General features: G+C 40.5%; 1 protein-coding gene across 12 annotated transcripts in view; it reads left to right on the top strand.

Annotated features, from left to right (window-relative positions):
- The window catches only part of gphnb (gephyrin b), a 109,794-nt gene that overhangs the window by 8,840 nt on the left and 79,930 nt on the right, over window positions 1-21,024 (top strand). For 3 of the 12 annotated variants that reach the window (XM_085132066.1, XM_085132067.1, XM_085132065.1), the window contains exon 1: window positions 10,203-18,074. The exons of 3 other annotated variants lie outside the window; for them this stretch is intronic. In XM_085132066.1, the coding sequence (XP_084988192.1) occupies window positions 17,621-18,074 (454 nt within the window). In that variant the 5' untranslated portion in view covers window positions 10,203-17,620. Of the gene's footprint in view, window positions 1-9,894; window positions 18,075-21,024 lie in introns of those variants that run through there. 6 more of the 12 variants (XM_085132069.1, XM_085132068.1, XM_085132070.1 and 3 more) reach the window with 5 other exon arrangements.

Raw genomic sequence — 21,024 nt, 5'->3', positions numbered from 1 at the left:
ACTGCAGCTGTCCAGCTAAACTGAGTAACTGAGCACAACCGAGACTGAACTCGTTTGCTCAGGCCGGTGTCTTTTCTCTGGGAGGCCACCACAAAGCTCATGGCCACTGAGTTCCAGGATTGATGTCCTCTGCAGAGGTAAGAGAAGCACCTGGCCTAAAATCCAACCATCTCAGGAGCACTCCATCAATTTTATGAAGGAGTATTTAGAGGAAAGCCACTCTTGACAGGCATTCCTCATCACCTATTTAGTGCAGACTTTTCCAGAAAAATGTGGTGGCACCATCATGATATGGTGTTGCTTCTCAGGGTCAAAGGCAGGGAAATCAGAAATGAGAATGGAGGAATCGAGCCCAGTTTTATTCCCACCAATGCCTTGATATTAACGTTTTGAAGAAGTGTTTTACCATTTGTTTTACTTCAGTGCAGTGTAAGAGTCTCTACTGCATTTATGTAATTTAAGATCTATTGGTTTTTGTTCTCACTACAAAAATTTTCACCTATTTCACCTGAAATGGCTTGGATCAAAGTACAGAGTAAGTACTGCAATTACTCTACTTTTTCTGTCTTCTTTTCCAAGAGAAGTTTTGCACTTTGACAACAATGTAATTTGACCTTTGGAGAAAGAGAACAGATAGGGTTAATTGTTGTAAAAAAACAACAACAAAACAACAAAAACAACAGCAAAATAAATAATCCATTTACCATCAGGAGATATATCCCTTGCCCTTTAAAATTATCAGAAGTAAAGTTATTGTTAAATAATTGTTTATTATATGTATTATATGTTTATATGTTTCCAAGAACGCTAAAGTTTTGAGATGAAGGACACTTCTGGGCTGTCTACAGACAGCAAGGGGTGCCCCCCTCCTTTGCTCAGGTCCGTCTTCTGCGATGACCTGTGCGAGGAGAGAAGCTGCTGAGTGATGGAGATAGAGATGGAGATAAAAGATAGAGTGGTGGTTTTAACTGATGAGTTACTCTTAATGCTGGATCCTCTGTCTTGGCTTGAGCTGTTAATTAGGGCTGGAGGAAGCAAAAGATAAACGATGATGGAAAAAGAACGAAGGGGAAAAGCATCAGTGGCCTCCATGTGCTGAGATGCCACCATGCGACTTTATCATTCCTGATCTAACAGGCGTCTGAAACATATACTTCCACCATGTTTTACTCTGAGGACAAGGTCAGATCGCCTGTATCTAAGATTTGTTGCAGACTGACTGGGTGCTGATGAGACAGGGAGCTCCTTGTTGAGAGCAGGGGCTAGGGTAACAATGCTAACAGTCTATAGGTAGGGCCTCATTTTCTTGAAACAAATGCTTTGGTTTCTGGATTGTCTCACCTGGTGTCTGCTTCAATGCAATACAACATTTCAGTTGGCCCAACAGATCCATAAATATTCTCCAAAAGTTGATTCTGTTCATCTGGACGTAAATATTCTGTTTCTTTAATATAAATAGCAGCTCACCTCTTTTTCCTAATGCAATCTAGTAGATGCGATCTTCAGACAGAGAGCGTCCTCCCCCACTGACACTAAACATACAGTAGCTAGAACCTGGATATAATTTAGATGTGTTGTACAGATTTGAAATATGTCTGACATAATCATGATGAAATCAGATTTGTCCCTCAAAATGCCGGCTGCTGGACACATCAATTATGCTGATATCCTCACAGTAAACACCTTGCTTACATTTGGTGTCTGTTACTGTCTGAGCTGCCCACTACCTGCTTGATATACACTGCTGGTGTTTTCTGGTTGGATGCACACACAAATCAATACGTCTGTTATAATACTTGAATCTATTGTTACCATATTGGTTTAATTATCAGATTTTCTGGGGCTCAATGCATGTTAATTCTGGAGATAAGACCGGAGGATAATTTCCTGGATTTTTTTTTATTGATCGTAGGTAATGTCAGCAGAAACTGCATCATTATCTGCCTTTTTTTATGTCATGTCATGGCAGACAAATTCATTCAAAGGCACACTCCAACCAAGATCAGAGACAATATATAAATGGCACCAATTAAATAGTCTTGATTTTGGCTTGGAGAGTGCAAATTTTTAGTGCAGAAGCAGCGTTAGAATTTGGGGCATGGAAAGGTATAAGTTAGGGCTGCACAATTAATTGAATTTTAATCTTGATGAAAATTTTGGCTTTGCACAGATAAGTGAATATGACTGACGTATAGGAAAATGCATGCGCCAACCGTAAAATGCAAAGCAAAAGTGTTTCCTAGTCTGGATGAGTAAGACTACATTAAGAGTAAGCTATACAACAGATAACAGACTGTGGAAACAAAAATTAAATGTCTAGCAAAGCAGAGTGCAAAGACTTGTCCCTAGAAGCTGATCATCATCCACTTTTTGGAAATACTTTTGATTTAAGACAATTGATGTTAACCAAGAGCAAATCATGGGCCGAGTGCTGTAGAGTTATGTGTACACTGCAACTCCCTGAACTCTAGTATAATGAATATATGAAGACCCAGGAAAGCATTTTGTCCAAGTCAGACATCCATGAAAGCGAGCCTGCACAGTATGTTTGCGTATCTGTCAATCTCATAAAGATGCACTGGAATTACTGAAATGTGATCACATTCCGTTTGGCCAAAGATATGTGTCTACTTAACACAGCAAGTAATGAAGGCTTCAGGAAAATGAAGATATGTTATCTCCTCTCGCAATTATTTTCCCAAATTGGCAATACCTGCAGTGTACGCAAAACAGGGGAAGTGTAGACGAATCTCACAGCTACTGCATAAGTGTTAGCCACTTCCGTTGTGCAGCAACAATAAAAGGAGTGAAAGACTTCTAGGAGATACTCTTAGGTCAGGCAAACTGTAGCAGCTGAGGATTGAACCACCAACCTTCCAATTAGCAGATGACCTGCTCTACTTACTGAGCTATAACCACGCGCCTTCATATGTACCACCTACCTAAGAATTGCTGCAGACGGTAATATGTGACGGCTGTGGCCTTTTTCAGCAGGATAATGCGGCCTGCTACAAAGTAAAAATTGGTTCAAGAATAGTTTCAGCAGCACAACAATGAGTTTGAGGTATTGATTTGGCCTCCAAATTTCCTCGCTCGCAATCCAATCAAGCATCTGTGGGACGTGCTGGACAAACAAGTCCTAGCCATAAAGGTCCCACTTCACATCTTAGAGGACTTAAAGATCCGTTGCTAACATCTTGGTGACTGATACCACAGCACACCTTCAGGGGTCTAGTGGAGTCCATGGCTCAATGGGTCAATGCTGTTTTGGCGGTAAAAGGGGGAGGGGAACACAATATTAGGCATGTGGTCATAATGTTATGCCCTGTTGGTGTATTGTTTAACCTCATTATTTGAAACTTTGGCCTTAATCAATATGATCACCCACATTTGTAAAATATGTATATATAACAGAACAAAAGGAAAAGCATAATACAGTAGGTCTTCAAATGTGTGCCCCTACTTTCATAATACTCCGAGCATCAGTTGTTCCCCTTTTCATGCAAATATTTCATTTCTAAAATTTTCCAATATACTTATCAGCTAAATAACTTTAATGGCAAAATGCAAGACATGCTGCATGAGCCATGTAACAAAATGCCCCCCCCACCCCCCCACCCCCCACCCACCCCCAGACCACCATCAGTGACAGGAGTAATGCGCTGAGAGGGGGGCTTCTCAGATCTTCTATGTAGTGCAGCAGCTATTAAATTTGCTTCCCTGCAAGAAGAGACGGGGAACTTCATTTATGTCAACATCACTCAGGTTTCCAGTATTTCGACATTTTGTTATTGTTTGCCAAACAGAGCAGGAGAGTGGGGTGCAGTTTGAAGAGGGATGAGGAATGAAACACAGGAGGCAAAACAGAGTAAGTCAAAGTGAAGTTATGACAAGTGAATAAATAATTTTTCAAAACGGTAATATTTTTCTCCCAAAAGGTGTGCACGATTGAAAACCACAAACCCTTTAATGTTCATTCAGACATGCAAATAAAAGAATAAACTTGAGGTTAGAAAGCATCAGTCAGCAGCATGCAACATCAGCCATTCATAAGAACAAAAACAAGAGTCAAGAAGGAGGAAAAGGACCTCTGGGAAGTGCTGTGGTGCTGTGTGACTTCTGGCTGTCACCCTTGGCAATGGCCCTTCCACTGCTTCTTGACTTACTGCCAGCTTATCCATTGGCTCGTCACTTCTTCAGACCTCTTCCCTCCCACCATTACTCCGTCCTTCCCGAGGCCACGAGACCAGCCATGTCGAGGTGAGACGTGCTGATTGATGTGTGTGACACATGCTTCTGGGAACCTCCGTCATCTGAATTGCTTCTATTTTAGAAACAACAAATGCAAAGGTGCCACACTAGGGGAGGGGGGGGGGGGGTTTGTTGTTATTGTTTTGTTTCTTTTTCTTCTTTTGAAAATGTATTCTCACTAACCATCATGTTTGGTGGTCCCCATTATGAAGGTTTTCCCCTGCAGTGTTTGGTGTCGCTATGGAGACAATACTGCAATTGCATTCATAATTGACTGCGATAATTTAAGTCACTGTCTTGCTTGCACATGTATGTTTGCGTCAGTTTCACAAATCGATTCTGAATCAATGATGACTGACATTGAGTTTGGAGAAAGTCTGAGGATTTCAGAGATAAATATAACACATTCACCCTCCGTTTTCAACTCTTATAACACATTTTATCCCAGACCGTTCCCCCTTTTTCTCACCTACTATATTTGTCCCTGTCTCCTCACCTCTCTTTCTATGTCCACCTTTATCATTTTTTTTCCTTTGCTGTCTGTCTACATTCGGCTCACTCCATCTTCCCCGGCAAAGCAGTATGAGGGGAGCATGTGCTTGTGAATAATGGAGGAGGCCAGCTTCCCCTAACAAGGTGTGTTTGATGGCCGGCCTCGTCCCAGTGTGTGTGTGTGGTCAAGGTGTTCTCCTATTCTCCTCCTCCATTATTCAGTGTCATGCCTTTTCCGTTTCTACCACAAAATCCTTTCAGATCATGGCACCTAGGAATCAAATGTTAATAGACACCCACGCGCCCTCACACTCACACACATCATAGCCATAAAAGCTCAGCACATGAACACAAAAGCCAATTTGATTGACAAGGCTTGACGGCTTTGTTGCCCTTTTGCATCATTTATGGTCTTACAACAGGTATGACTGGTGATTTTTCAGTTTTGGCACGTGACACTGGACATTTAAAGATGTGAGTCAGGGAGTTTCTCACTCAGTTTCTTCAGTTTTGTTACATTAGCCCTCCTATTTTTACTTGTTTTGTCTTTTCTTACATTGGAAGCAGATTTAGAGAGATAAATAATCATCAATACTTGTGGCTTACCTTGAAATTCTGCCTAATGCAATAGAAAAACAGACATTCAGTAATTTCAGTGTGGTGCTGCACTGTTGCTACTGAGATTTGCATAAGCACATCTACATGTTGCAGCAGTCTTCAGCCATTTGGGGACATTTAAAAAAAAATACACAAGCTTCTTTTGTTTAAGTTTAATCTATATGTACTTTAGCTGCAGAGAGGATAAATGAAACCAAAACATAGGGGGTCAATTTAATGTGTTAAATAACACTGGAGGCCAGAAAATGTCTTCTAGAGTAACTATCTGGCAAGACAAACTTGATTTTGAGAATTATATGTGCAAATGCAATAATTTTGTATGCATATCACAGTAGAGAATTACATGCCATCTAGCCCTTATAGTTCTTTAAGACATGGTGATAGTTTATTTAAAGGATTTGTGTAACCTCATTTCACAGATAAATATCACTGAGTGGCATCTGCATTCAAATGGAAATGTATGCAGTGTTTTTAAAAAATATGGCTCGAAACAACCAGGTGTAATGTGAAGTATGGGACCTAGAACAGAGCCTTGGGAGACTCCATGACTAACCAGTCAGTCTAAAAGTCAAGCTAGTAAACTAGTAAGTCACTAGTGTAACTTATTTTCTGTGCTGTAAATCCTGGCTGGATTTCTTGTTATTGTTAAACTATTCCTCTGCTAAGGATCACATATTTGATTTTCAACAATTTTTTTGAGAAGGTTGGAAATGGGTCTGTAATTGACTAAAACACCTGAATCAAGTATAGATTTTCTGAGACCCATGTCCACATATAATTTGCTAAACATGCAGTGGTGTAGTGGGTTGCCTGACAGCAAGAAGGTTCAAATCAACTCGCTGGATGGGGCCTTTCTGTTTGAAATTAATATGTTCTCCATGTGCCTGTGTAAGTTACCTTCAGGGACCTTGGCTTCCTCCCATTCAAAATGCATGTAAAGATGTGCATTTTGGGTTAACTAGTCCTTAGAACTGAATCGTTGTGTATCTTGCAATCTAGCCTTGTATCAGAGTAGCAGCCTGTCCGGGCTGTACCCTGTCTCTTGCTCTGTGACAGCTGTGATTGGCTCAAGCCCCAACATGAACTGATCCATGAACTGGATAAGAGGAAGAAAATGGATGGATGATAGCCTTTTCCGTCATAGCTTTCAGCTATCCCAGCTAATTTCAATTCTTCTTAGCACTAATTAGCAGGCCTATGTGTCTGTGCAGTGCACCCATACAGTTTATGGATGCAGCTCATATTATACTATATAGCTGATAACTTGGCACTCCACCTTCTGGTATTGTCAATTGTCACCTGTGGCTCCAAAACAACAACATGGAGGTACCCCAAATGCACCATTCATAACAATTATACCACTAACAGCAAGTGAAGCAGCACTTATTGGATCCTGCTCCTTGAGTATGAAGATTTAATGCTGTTCTTTGTCATATATCAAAGTTAACTGAATATTTTTTTACAGTTAGTTGCGAAGAGATTACCTTAGTCTTTTTGTCAAAGTGGTGGACTTTATGATTATTTGCAAAATAGTATTTTTAAATCAATTATAATGTATGACCTTTATGAAGAGGTTTGTTAACAGCCTGGAAAAAAGGTCATCCTGTGGATATAAACTGAGGATATTGTTGTTTGTGGCCAGTGCCTGTGGGCACCAAAAGGACTAATAATACTAGGAATGTAATAAGGTAATTAAGCAGCATTGAAAAAATTCAGTAGCTGCAAATCCAGGGGGTAGAACGATGAATGGGTGATTACCATCTACCGTCATTTATTTACATATCATCACATTCATATGGATATATTCATCAGCAAGAGTGGGATTGATTGATTTGATAGGCTCCATCCCCCACACACAAATAGATGGAGGAATGGATTTTATTTAAACACAGAATTATACACACAATCAGACCAGTCCCCAAAACTCTCTGATCCTTAAGGATCTTCCCTCTTCAGTTGCCCCCACAGTGACATGTAGATGTATGTGTCTCAGTGGGATAAGTGATGAGATGTGTAAAATATGGCAAGTGGAGCACTCTATTAGGACGCTTCCCCCTTTGCCTCCAGGCTTCCCTTCTGCTCCACCATACAGAGAGGCTGGTAGAGTGAGTCGTCACAGGGGGTATGCTGATGTGGTGGTAGATCTAAGTTTGCATTGAGAGGTTTGGGTTTTAAAGAGCCAAGCCTGAGCCAAACACCCACTACTAAAGAAGAAGAGGAACAGGAACTCCTCCCTGCATCAACCTCAATCAGTCTGGAGAAGAAGTATCCAGCTGTAGTGTGTGTGTGTGTGTGTGTGTGTGTGTGTGTGTGTGTGTGTGTGTGTGTGTGTGTGTGTGTGTGTACATACATGTGTGAGCTCTGACAGTGGGAAGCTGCAATGTAATTGCTGACACTGTCCAGAGGATTGAATGTAATGAAGGTAGCTGCTTACAGGCTTCTTCATTAGTACAGCTGGGCCCGGGGCACTCCTCTGTCTGTGTGTGTGTGTGTGTGTGTGTGTGTGTGTGTGTGTGTGTTTGTGTGTGTGTGTGTGTGTGTGTGTGCATGTAAAACTCTGCATCCTGGGAAATAAGGGGAGTCAAATCATTTGCACACATTCATACTGATACACCCATGTATTACCACCCACTCACACATTAACAAACACATCAACAAGCACTGGCAACGTGTGGAATGTGTTCATTGTAACTTTCATCCACAGGACTTTATTTCCACTGTGAGTTTGCAACTTTAGGTACATTTTCTCAACAATGACGCCATTTCTGAATATATCACTTTTTGCATATCCTGTGAAAGATCTTTAATTCTTTGTAGCAATGCTGCACTGCATTTTTGAGCGCTTATACTGCATGTAGTCCGATTTAATGCACTGATAGATGTAGGCCTGCAACTAATGACCCTTAGCCATACTCAGCTGATAATGTCTACATTTAATCAATGCACTGTTTGGTCTTTAAAAGATCACATAACAGCAAAAATCCCATAACAGTTTTCAGTTTGTTTTATTCAACCAACAGTCCATAGCCCAGAGATATTCATTTTTATGTAAATAAGTCACAGAATGAAAGCCACAATTTAGAATTGAGAAGCTGGAGCCAGCAAAAGCTTAGCAAATTTAGTTGCTGATTAATTTCCGTTCAATTGAATTGCTTATTCGACTAATCGTTTACGCACTTGAGGGATTTGCAAAACACTTTGCTTGTTCCTCTTCAGGCCTATGTGGATGTGGAAAGTGTAATTTGGGCTTGTTGAGGTGCTTCCAGTGTTTGGCATGTCCAACCACGAGGAGACTCTGGGAAACACTGGATGCCTTTGCTTACAGTGCTACTCCACAACACTGAACTGAATAATACGTAGAAGGTTGATGCATGGATCTGTCAGTGGATGGGTGCATTAGAACAGCATCAGTTTCTGATTCATGCTTCTTTTCACTTTCTTTCAACACCTACAAGCTAAATAATGCAGGTGTCATTGTTTACTTTTAGGAAGTAGTAGCCACAAGTTTCCACACCTAAGAAGTCCATATTGTTTAATGCTGCAGAATGCAGCACTCAGTACTTTTGGTCGCTGCAGAGTTTTACTTTGCTCTGTTCCACCGATTTCACGATGATTGTTGGCACAATGTCCTAAAGCCGCAGCTGTGCTGATCAGGCTTTTGTTTTGCCTTTTTAGAAGCAAGGCTGGCATGAAATGGGATTTGTGGACAGAGAGCGGAGACTGGTCATGGGGAGGGCAGCTGGTAGACCAGGCGATGATGAAGCTGCCATCTTTGCCACATGGGAACCCTGTGGAGATGCAGTTTAGATTAACTTTCCACTTAGTGAACAATGTGTCACTTACAATATGGACGACTCTTTTGCCCCAGAAATCGTCTTGACAGCTGCACCTCTTGGGACTTGTTTGTCCCAATCAGGATTGGAGTTGTGGTTGTGCATTTGTCCTGCCAATCAAATGATTCCCCTCTCAGCATGAATGTGACCATTTGCTCTGATCAGAAATGAGACATTGATTCTCAGTGGCTTTCTGTCAGTATAACCTTGACCTGTAACCCTTATTGCAGTCACCATAACCGTTGGTCTGTTCCACCCTCTGCCTTTGAGCTTCTCTACCTTCCTTCATATTAGTGAGACATATCGCAGAGGAGCAGGGAGAGCATTGAGCTTCCTCCTCTATGAAGACCAATCGATACCTGATCTTATTAGGCCTCAGCACATATGTACCACTACAAACCCTGAACGCCAACAGATTAAGAGCCCCATTGCTTATCTTAGCCAATAGCTATACATTTCAGAGGCTAACCGCTCTCCACCCTTCGATCTTTACTCATTTTAATTGACGTTTAATAAGTGAGGTGAGTGGGGTTTTTTTCCATGTTGTTGTTCCATGTTCAAACTGGGATGCGTAAATCTGTGGTTGTACTGCTGCAGCCTTGCATGAGCATCTTGGAAGGATAAAGGAGGAGGTGGGGGTGGAAGAAAGTGGAGGAGAGAGAAAGAGATAGAGAGAAGGGAATTGGAGGCAGAGGGGTGGCTTCTAAAGGAGATATCAAAAATGTACAGCTATACCGATGCCAGTGTAAGCACTTCTATTGAAATCAATAGAGCTGCTCTCAAACTCATTTTGGCTTCTAACAAGAGAACGGTACCTGGCCGATTAATGGAGCAGTCATAGATATAACGCACACAGCTCGGTATTTGTTTGCATTTTGTAATCCTCAAAATGACAATATCCATTATCTTTTAAATATGTTGTTTTCTGAATTCTGTAAATCAGCCAGCGAGTTGGTTCACAGAAATTGCACACACACACACACACACACACACACACACACACACACACACACACACACACACACACACACACAACAGAAAATACTTTTGATCTAATTTTCCTATATTTAAAGTTTTTTGGTAGCACACAAGGACTTTTGTGCTGATAGCCAGTTTAAATTTGAAATCGGCACATAATTTTGTTAATTCTGAGCAAAACCTGGATAATAAATGTTATTTTCACAATAGCCTACCATCTGAGATGTGACTATTCCTTTGGATATGCTCCTGCACATCAAATGCAGGTGAAGTCTCTTAAATTAAACTGTTATGCATATCACATCAATATTAATATTGGGGTCTCCCCAATGTCAAATAAATTTAGTCAACAGGTCATGCTGTTTATTGCTATCCCAAGTGGTAGCCACAAAGTGGTATTACACATTATTAGGAAATAAAAAGGTAAGAGTTTTTCAGCACTGAGCTTATTTATAAATTAAGTTACATCTGTAAACTGTATATAAAAGATGAATATAACAACCGTAATAAAGCGATAGATCTTTCAGCCCAATTCTATTTTTTTTGCATAACCCATCATATAAAATGTAATCAAATGAAAAAGCCTCTTTTTGAAACTAGTTTTATTAGTTGTAATCTTTTAACTTTACGCATGAAGCAAACATTAAACTATATGCAACATTCTCTGACTGGAAGAAATTTGTTTAACATTTAAACCTATTTTCTGCACATTCCAGCACATAAAATAAAATAGTTTTTTGTGTTTACACTCACTCTTTCAAATAAATGCACGTAAAACACAGCAGAAAATAAATAAAATCAAAGACTCAGCGGTCCTGTTGCTCTATTTTCACCTGTATAGCAGGAGTGGGGCAGGCGGAGGATTACCCTGGTGCAGGTGTGTCGTAGCGGTCAGTGGAAGGATTTGGGAGTTTGACATTCCAGTGGCAGTGTACTGTCAGTGCTTGCTCGGAAGTTTAGGGGTTTTTTCGCTGTAAAAATAAGTTTTCTTCCCACGCAGTGAACAGCGGAGGCTAATGCTTTTGTCACTTTTTACGGAAACAAACTCAAAGTAAGGTCAGTACTTCCACGCTTTAAACGCTGCACGTCATACTCTCTGCTGCACTCGTTATATTATCCATTGTTGATCTGCACACAGCTGTTGCCACAAAGGTTGCACTCACTTACATCATTGTCATGAGACACTCACAAAGAATCACAGTTTTAGTAATGCAGTAACGCAGCGTGCTTACGGGAAAGTAACAGTAATCTAATTACCTTTTTTGCAATAGTAATCCCTTACTTTACTCATTACTTTAAAAAAGTAATCGGATTACAGTAACGCGTTACTTGTAAAGCGTTACTGCCCATCTCTGCAGAGGATGCAATGCTGCGTCGCCTGGTTGTGGAAGTAAGCTTGGTTAGTAAACACCTTCCAGTGTATGAGTTAAACACACCAACACACACATCTGCCTGTTAGTGTAGTAACTAACAAACTAATAAAAAACTAATAGTGTCATTCACCAAAACTGTAGCGCAGCCTTTTTTTTCGACAGCCTGTATTGCACAGCAAGTCATATTATTTGTTCTGTTTGGCAGCTTTTGGAGCAATGGAGCAAGCTATGTCCGCTAACTTTACAGTATCCAAATGGATGCATTATGAAAAACAAAAAATCACCCATGGTGTAGATGACATGAAGGGAAAACTCATCCATAGAAAACAACCATGTGTGTACCAAGCTGTAAACTTGCTTTTTAATGCTGTTAAGCTGAAAATTGTAAGAAAAAAAAAACTGGAGCCAGCCTTTCTTACTTGCGAACATTAAAAACTAAATCTAATCATTTTTCACAAGGAAGTTAAAAAAATTTGGAATCAGAACCTCAAAAACGTTCTTCTGCAGTGAGAGACTGAGAAAATTACATTTAGTGGATGTGGGCGTGTGTCATACTAGGTAGACAAAAACCCAAATTACCCACATTGCGAAATAGCATTGGTGGCAAAATAGAATTCACTGTATACATACTTTATTTTTTAATTTCTTGTCAGCTACTATAGATAGTGTGTTTCCCTGCTTGAACCCCTGTGACTTGTGTACATTCAATGTGAAAATTACTGATTTCTTTTTTGCCCACACCTATACTTCAAATGGCATATAGTAATAGGCCTATAGTAAAATGAATGTGTGAATGCTTGCTCTCGTGTCTTCTACATACTAGTACTCGTGTTTATAAAATGCCCAGTGAACATTTAGCTTGTGTGTATGTGTGCATAAACAGCTGTTGGAAATGCCACTGAGAGCTGGCTTGCCGTGGGCCCTCTGCCATCGAAATGTCATGCTTCATGGGGGAAAAGCTGTGATACCTCATCCCCCAACAGCCACACTCTCGCCCAACCTTCTTACTACATGCACACACGCGCACGCACTCCTGACTGGCTATATTGTAATGCAACGCCAAGCCACAGACACATTCATCACGCCTGTTGTCATTAGAAACAAGCCTCATTATACTCAGAGCCTGTGGTTTATGATTAATATTTGCAAGGGGTGTGGCAGATTGTCAAGCCCCTCCAATCCATTGATTTCATTGAACAAAACATAGATGGGGGAAGAAGATGGAGGCTGCTGAGGGGTAAGTGTGTGTGTGTGGGGGGGGGGGGGGTGAGCTGCAGGGGCATTCCAGCCATGGTGTGGGAAATAAGGTGAAGGACAACGAAAGAGAAAGAAGGGTGACATAATCAAGGCCCCCATACTCCTTGCTTCTGTAAATTGTCTCTGGAACTTTTCTACGCAGCTTCATTAGTAAGTGTCTTTTCAATATTTATGGCTATGTTAATAAAACATTAGTACCTGAGGCCTTTGTGGAGAACTGCAGGCTGCAGGTGGCTGCAGGTTTTTAGTAATATTTGGATCATAAAGAGAAGTTCAGGTAAGTGTGATGCAGAGTGACTGCAAGGAGCTCACCTGTGGTGGGACTAACATTTGGATGACTGTGGCAACTCTGATGGTGGGTAGTTTGCAATGCACTGCCTCACACCACCTGCTTTGAATGCTGGTACTTTTGTCATTCGGTATTGATTGTAGGTAGTGTTGTAGAGTAACCATAAACTGCATTAACGTGGACACTGTTTTTGGATGGGTTTTGTATCAATTGAAGTGTTTATTTGGGCATTTGGAGATGAATGCACACAAGCAAAGTATGAATATGGATAAGAAGCAGGGAACACTGTAAATGACAATGTTGCCACACTCTAATGCATACTCTCCTTTTTAATCACCTGTTTTTCTCTAAATGGGACCAAAATGTGCATAATGAACATCACAATGCATTAAAGAAGACTTCAAGCTAGCAATTGACACCATAAACCCATTAAGATGTTTGCTCTGGTATTAAATAAAGTGAGAAGCTCAGTCATTTTCACATAGGCTTCTTATGCTGGAAAGAATCTAGGTTTCCTTTTGCAGTGCACTCTCAAAGGTTTCACTGTTTTTGGTTCCGTTCCTCAAATTGGCTGCTCTTCCCCAGAGTCATCAGTTCAAATCAGTGCGCCACAGAAGTTAGCGTAGGTAACTAACTAATCACTAAAACTAGATGTGAAAAAAATTATAGTTTACTAAAATACAAATGAAAACTTTTCACAAACAGTAAAAGTAACTGAAATGATTTTGTGAACTTTAAAAAAATAACTAAAATCAAATCAAAAGGAGAGAGGAAATATCCTTAGTTTTAGTATTTATTAGTATGGTAACTTTTTATTAGAAAACTTGCCTGATGAGCCTTTGAAGGCGGTAATTTTTAAGACTGGATGAGAGTCAATTTTATTTCAACAAATTCTGTGTTTTATTGTAATACCAGTGCTGATTTTCCTAAATCTTCCTAAATCTTGCCTCTGACATTTGCCCTCTAACACTGAAACTACTAAAAACGCATTGATAAAGGTAGGAGCCAGATTTACTAAGGTTTTTGGGCGTAAACCAAAGTGCTGTCAGTATCTACAAAGACACCGAGAAGATTGTGTGTAAGAGGCCGGGATGTTGCGTTTTTGCAACTAAGCCTCTTGGATTAAAAAAAACAGTATAGATTATATAGCCACCTAATTCAAAATTTGTTTAGTGAATTCAGAGGTGACCTTGAACCTTCACCCAAAGGGAGTCAGCTTATACCAGCAACAACAAAATCCTTCCAACTCTTTCATTTTTGGTGTTGGGTCCTTTTCAGAATACTGTGGCAGGAATTTCATGAGGTTCAAAGCTAAATGCCTGAAAAACAGAGAGAACAGAGCGAGGACGATGTTGTCTTTGGACCCTATCCTGAATATACTCAGGCCCCGGTTTGATATCAGGCACAGGAAGTCTTAAAAAGCGGTTTATTTTTTCATTTTGATGTTTTGGATGGTTTGATAGTTTGAAGGTGCTTTTTGTTTTTGGTCCGTTAATAAACTAAACACATTTTTCCCTTAATAAAGTTTTATTACACTTAAACAGTGAAATATTAATTCAACTTGTAAACGTAAACTGAACCACAGACAGTGCAAACAGTTTTCACTATGATTTCGTAGCTATGATCGAATATGGCTGCTTTTAGTCGTAGATCTACACAAATTCAGCTGCATGCACTTTGACAGCAGGTGAGGGATAGATCACAGATGGACAAACATGCACAAGACTCACCATGAAATCTGTTAATCTGTTTATTTATTTGTTTATCTTTTTAATTAACATTGATAGATAGCATAGATAAATTGTGCTGGTACTGTCCACCAGTTGCAAAGTATAGAAATAAACGTTTGTCAATCAAACATTTCTGGTTCATTTTATCCCTTCAAGTGTTGTAAGTTGTCTTAATACATGAATGCTGCATAACGCTGTGTCAAAATATTGTTGCAGTTTACAGTTCTACATTGGAACCTGTCAATTAATGAAGCTTGTTTCCATTATAATGACTCTGTCAGGCAGACTGCCACATAGACCTACTTTTAACGTGTACGTGTGACCTATATTTAAATGCTTTTCTGATTACAGTGAACAAGTCTGTCCTGTTAGTAATTACCTGCAGCTGGCAGATTGGGCATAAAATATGCATAAAATATAAAATATGCATATGCATAAAACAGCAAAACCTTTGTAGATCACCGCAAAACTAACCCATTTGGGGATTGCCCTCACAAGTCTTGTTTTGCCCCGTTTAGTAAATCCGGCTTTAAAAGCAGAGCTTGGTCCATTTGAATATTTAATATCCTAACAAATCTCTGAAATCTCAGCTATATAAAGCATTTTTACAATGGCACCAGCCTCTAGAGGCAGAGGCTCAAGTAAACACTTAAACATGAAGTAAAGGAATGAAACCAAATCAACCTGGCAATGACACGGCAAGTGCTAACACACATAATCAAGTATACTAAAACAACACTAACACAACCAGACCAGACTATGGCTTACAAAGCCAGAAGCATTTATGGCGAATCTAAAAGCTGAAATGTAAAAATAGAAAAAGAACTACAGAGGTGGAATATCATATGCCGCAGAAGAGAATGGGAAAAGAGAGAGCAATAAGATATCTGCTGCGCCTAGATATGAACCTAACAGCTACATGTGAAGACCTGCAGAATAGACTGAGAGGCAATAATTTGAGAATATATTGTGTGCCTGAGGGGAGTGAGGAAAAAGATGTTAAGGAGTTTGCAAAGGAGCTGATACAATTCACAAATAGAGAGCTCACCGTTCACTAACACCCAAACTAAAAAACCATGGACCTGAAAACTTGTCTACAAAGAACATTTACTTCGACCATAAACTACTCACCTTTTTTTAAAAAAAGTCATCCAGCATCTCAATCAGATACAGGCCAGGACTTTGACTAGGTCACTCCAAAGTCTTCATTTTGTTTTTCTTGAGCCATTCAGAGGTAGACTAGCTGGTATGCTTTGAATCATTGTCCTGCTGCACAACCCAAGTGCACTTCAGCTTGAAGTCACAAACAGATGACCGGACATCCTCCTTCTGGATTGTTTTGGTATACAACCGGTTGGTTCCTTTTATCACAGCAAATCTTCCAGGTTCTGAGGTAGAAAAAATAATCCCAGACCTCACGCTACCCCTACCATATTTTACTGTTTCTATGGTGTTCCTTCTCCGAAATGCTGTGTTAGTTTTACCGGCAGACGCAGTGGATACTTATACTTTCCAAAAAGTTTCGCTTTTCTTTTCGTCAATCCACAGATTATTTTCCCAGATGTCTTGGGGATCATCAAGATGTTTTTTGGCAAATGTGAGACAAAACTTTGTGTTCTTTTTGGTCAGCAGTGGTTTTCTCTTTGAACTCTAACATGGATGCCATTTAGTCATTTTCTTATTGTTGAATCATGAACTCTGACCTTAAATGAGACATGTGCGGTTCTTTAATATTGTTCTGGGTTCTTTTGTGACTTCTGGATGAGTAGTCGTTGTCTTCTTCTTCGAGTAATTTTGGTCGGCCGTTCACTCCTGGGACGGTTCGCCACTGTTCCAAATTTTCTCCATTTGTGTATAATGGCTCTCACCGTGGTTCATTGAAGTCCCAAAGCCTTAGAAATGTCTTTGTAACCCTTTCCAGAGCAATAGATGTCAGTGACTATGTTTCTCAGGTGTTTCATTAGATCGTGGCATGATGTGTTGCTTTTTGAGATCTTTTAGCCTGCTTCACTTCAGATAGGTTTTACATAAGTGGTTTCTTGATTCAACAGGTCTGCCAATAATCAGGTCAAGAGTGTGTTTAGTGAAACGTAACTCAGCTTTTCAAAAAGTGTGGTTAATCACATTTAAATTATGATTTAGGTTGGTCTTGATAACCTTTCTTCCTTGATGAATGAAATCACCATTTAAAAACTGCATTTTATATTTACGCGGGTTATCTTTGTCCAATGTTAAAATTAGTTTGATGATCTGAAACATGTAGGTGTGACAAATATGCAAAACACTTGGAAATCTACATGCTGTCCATAACACTAAACAAAGAACCCACCCAACAGTTATTACCTCATCCTTCCAGCTTAAGCTGTTCATGAAAAAGCTATCAATAAACAATTCCTGAGCACAGGAAAAATGGAGCCAATGCAGTAGTTTTCTTTTCCTTGATTAGGCAGATGCCAGGGTTTTTTTTAAACACTCCCCCAAATCTTTTTGACAATTTGATAAGGAAAAATTAGAAAAAAGATTTAAGTGTTGATGTTGAGTCTCGTGATCAAATGTCATTCTGTCATGTTCAAAGAACAATTATATACTGACTCTGACTCTTGGCTTTCAAGTTACGAATATTCCCCACAGTCTTTGCCTATTTAGGCAGACGAACGGAATAAATTGTGAGGTTAAAGAGAACATAGAGACTGAAACTATAGATAGTCAGGCGTAGCACGTAGTCTGGGAGCACTCGGAGTTCTCTTCCTCCATTTTCCTTCTTCTTTTCTTGTACCTTTATATGTCCTATTCATCTGCATGTGTTTTATTTATTCCTCTGCATCTCTCTTCTCACACACTCCCATTACCAGTCTTTTCCCCTTCTTCCCCTTTTACCGTACAACTCCCTTTCCTCCTTCTTCCTTTTTCTGTCCTCCCTCTTTGTTTTCAGAGTACTCCCACTGCTGCTCCCATCTGTCTTCTTTTCTGTGTTCACCTTCTTTTTTATCCAGTGTGAATTGCTCTGTTAATCCTCTCAGGGTTGGGCTCCAATTTACCCTCCCTCAACTCCACATGTCCATCCTACCACCTCTCCTCCTCCTTTTTTTTTTTTTTACTCAGGCTGGGATGGAGCTGCCTCATCTCCAGGGAGGCAGGCAGGGGGAGAGTTGCATGAGCCGGGCTGGGAATGGTCCCTCCCTGCATGCCTGGGACACAGCTGTGAAGAACAGAACTGTCTTCCTCTCTCCGTCCTTCTTTCTCTGCACATCTGGTGCGTAGGGGGGACTGGGCCATGCTGTGCTGTGTTGTTTTGTCCTTGGCGCGACACGGCTGCCGGATTTTGGCCGGGCCACTTTGTAGTAGGTTTGGATTCGAGATGCAAATCGGCCCATTGCTCTGCCCACACGGATGAGCCAGGCTCCTTTGGTTATAGTAAGCAGTGGTTATTAAGCCAATGGATTAATTATTAGCCACAGTACTAGCGTGGGCCCAGTGCCTTTTTGAGTTGTTTCCCTCTGTAGTTTTCTTCAGCGGCTGGCTCAGTAGTAGCAGGTGGAGTGTCGCACTAGTTGCATTATGTAACTCCACCCCAATTTAGATCTGACTTCAAATAAATGAAAATCAAGCTGCTGGTTGGCTCCTTTCCCCATGGATATAAATAGCATTTTCAAATCTTATCTAGAAAGAGTGTTGTAGAGGGGAGAGGCTTTGAAATGCAGCCCGACGATTAGGATCCCATTGTTCCGCTCCACACCCCCTCCATTCTCCCGACTGCTTACAGTAAGCCTGAGGTTCCGTGTACATGTGACTATACGCATACTCTTGCACATGTGTATGCCTTGATCTTTAGCACGTGTGATTGAGATAGCAGGTAATGGCAAGATAGCATGTGCATCTGCATGATGTCGTGGATTTGGGAGTTTGAGTAATTGGTGTGTGTGCGTGTGTGTGTTACTGCTGGGTGTGTCTTTGATGATGGATGCTGTGCTTCTGCTGCTTACCCCACTGCTCCTCACAGAATTAACAAGGTTGCTAAGATACAGTGGTCTTATATTAGATTAGGTTATCTGCCGTTATTGCTGTTACTATATTTTACCCAGCACCGTGAAGCTTTTATTAATTTGGAAATTTACCCTGCCATGGAATGAAGATGCTGGTATTTGTGCACCATTACTCCACTCCTCTCCTGGCTAAGAAAGGGGTTGTAGTACTGAAAGCCCCCTAGTCAGATGTCTACCCCACCCCGTTACAATCTGGAGGCGGATCCAAACCTCTATTCATCATTAAGCCCATTTAATCCAAGGCCTGGGGCCCAGTGTTTCCATTTGATGGAGAACAAGCCAGTAAAATAGATGACAAGAGGTAGTGATATCACTTTGGTAGAGGCTTATTGGTGTGCAGAGGTGTTGTCCCTCCCACCGGTAGATGTCAGCCCAATCCAGTGTTTGACCCCCCAGAACAGCTTCTCCGGGGCTGGAGGGCCACTTGCACTGCTGTTAGCAGATAAAGAAGAAGAAACAATAGAGGTGCCAAGTGGGCTGCTGAGAAAATGAGACGATACCCTACTATCCCAGCACTGGTGAATTTGCAGATTTTTTTCACATGTACAGATGTAATGAGCAACTTATAGCCAGCTGGATTTCTGTGTCCTTCTTTCAAAGCAGCAGGGTATATAGTCTTACTCATGGCTGAAGTGTCACAATGGGACTGGAAGCAAACTTTATCCATTCTGCTCTGCACTGATTTGTAGTCTAGCTGAGCCCAGTTGCTGATCCATATAAGAGCCTCCAAGGTTGTGCGTGTCAGTGTATAGGTGTGTTCTTACACCTTGAAAGTAGAGTGCAACATTTAATAGGCATCTAAACACATCTATACACCGGCACACTGTGTGTGTAAGCTATGTGATGGGTGTGCAAGGACCTGTTATAAGACAAAACCCCATTAGTGTGGAATCCCAGGGAGATGATGAGAGTTGACTGTTTTATGTCCTGGAAATGATTAAGTGGAACAGGCTAGCGGTTTATGAAGCAGCAGTCTCTGCTAGCGGCTAACAGACTGACACACAGACAGCTAGCTAGTCAAGCAACTTACTCTTTTACAGACGCTTCCTGCCTAGTTGCATGCTAGCGTTACCTATATCACAGAGACACCTAACCTGGTCTGTTTGCTGACTTCATTGTGTTTCACCATCACTAATAGCATAATTTTATTTTTGAGGCTGCAGCTGAGTCCGAGTTATAAACCAAAATAAACTAATTCTAAGTCTGTTATGGACTGATACTTATATAGTGCTATTTAACACATAAAGCACTTTTTTACTACTCATTCCCCTTCTTAACTTTTATCTATGCTTTGTTAGTGCTTAGTAACATTCACTCAGTCAGGGATCAGTCCATCGACCTTCTGATTGGTAGATGATCCACTCGATCACCTGAGCTACAGCCTCTTATCACTTCAGGTTTATACTAATCAAAGAATAGACTATAACTAATTAATGCAGTGCAATATTTGGAGATCCTACTCACAACTTGAAAACAACAATTCAGATGTTTTGTCTGTTGTTTTGCATGTTTGCTTTTACATAAGTCCTTTGCATCATCTTGTGACATCATCAAGAATGGCAAATGGCGGGCAGGCGGAGTGGACACCTAATGTTATGAATGCGGTAACTCAAGAAGGAGGCAACGTAGGAGGTTCAAACTGATACCACATCTCTGACGAGTTCGAAACTCAGTGACCTCAACCTCAAGGTCAGAGGTCAAGTTTTCTGAAAATCTCGTGAACACAATAACTCGAGAAGAAGGTCTAATGGTACGTCGCAGTCTGCACTTTTCTCCACCTCAGATAGGTGATTTGTAACATGCAGTCATAGTTTTACAGTTAAATAACTTTTTGCACAGCAGCAGTACTTAGATTGTCTGGAATAACTTCACTGATGTGACAAATCTTGTCATGTTTTGTTTTGTGTGTGTGTGGGACTTGCTCAAATCGAAGATCAAGATTTGCAGTTTTGATGTGATTTTATTTTCAGTTATATTAATGTGCGCACAGATGTTTACCATAATCGTCACCACTCTCAACTTTAAAGTAACAAAATACAGCAGATGGCAATGAAAAGACACCTTTTACTGAGGCATAACTTATTATTAACATAAACAAAAATGAGCATTTTTGTAAATGACATAGTTTTTGTCACTCCTTAACAAATAAGCAATGTATAT

The sequence above is a fragment of the Neolamprologus multifasciatus genome, chromosome 15 (assembly GCF_963576455.1).
Source record: "Neolamprologus multifasciatus chromosome 15, fNeoMul1.2, whole genome shotgun sequence".
NCBI classification, from domain to species: Eukaryota; Metazoa; Chordata; class Actinopteri; order Cichliformes; family Cichlidae; genus Neolamprologus; species Neolamprologus multifasciatus.
This window is presented reverse-complemented; position numbering and strand designations above follow the sequence as displayed.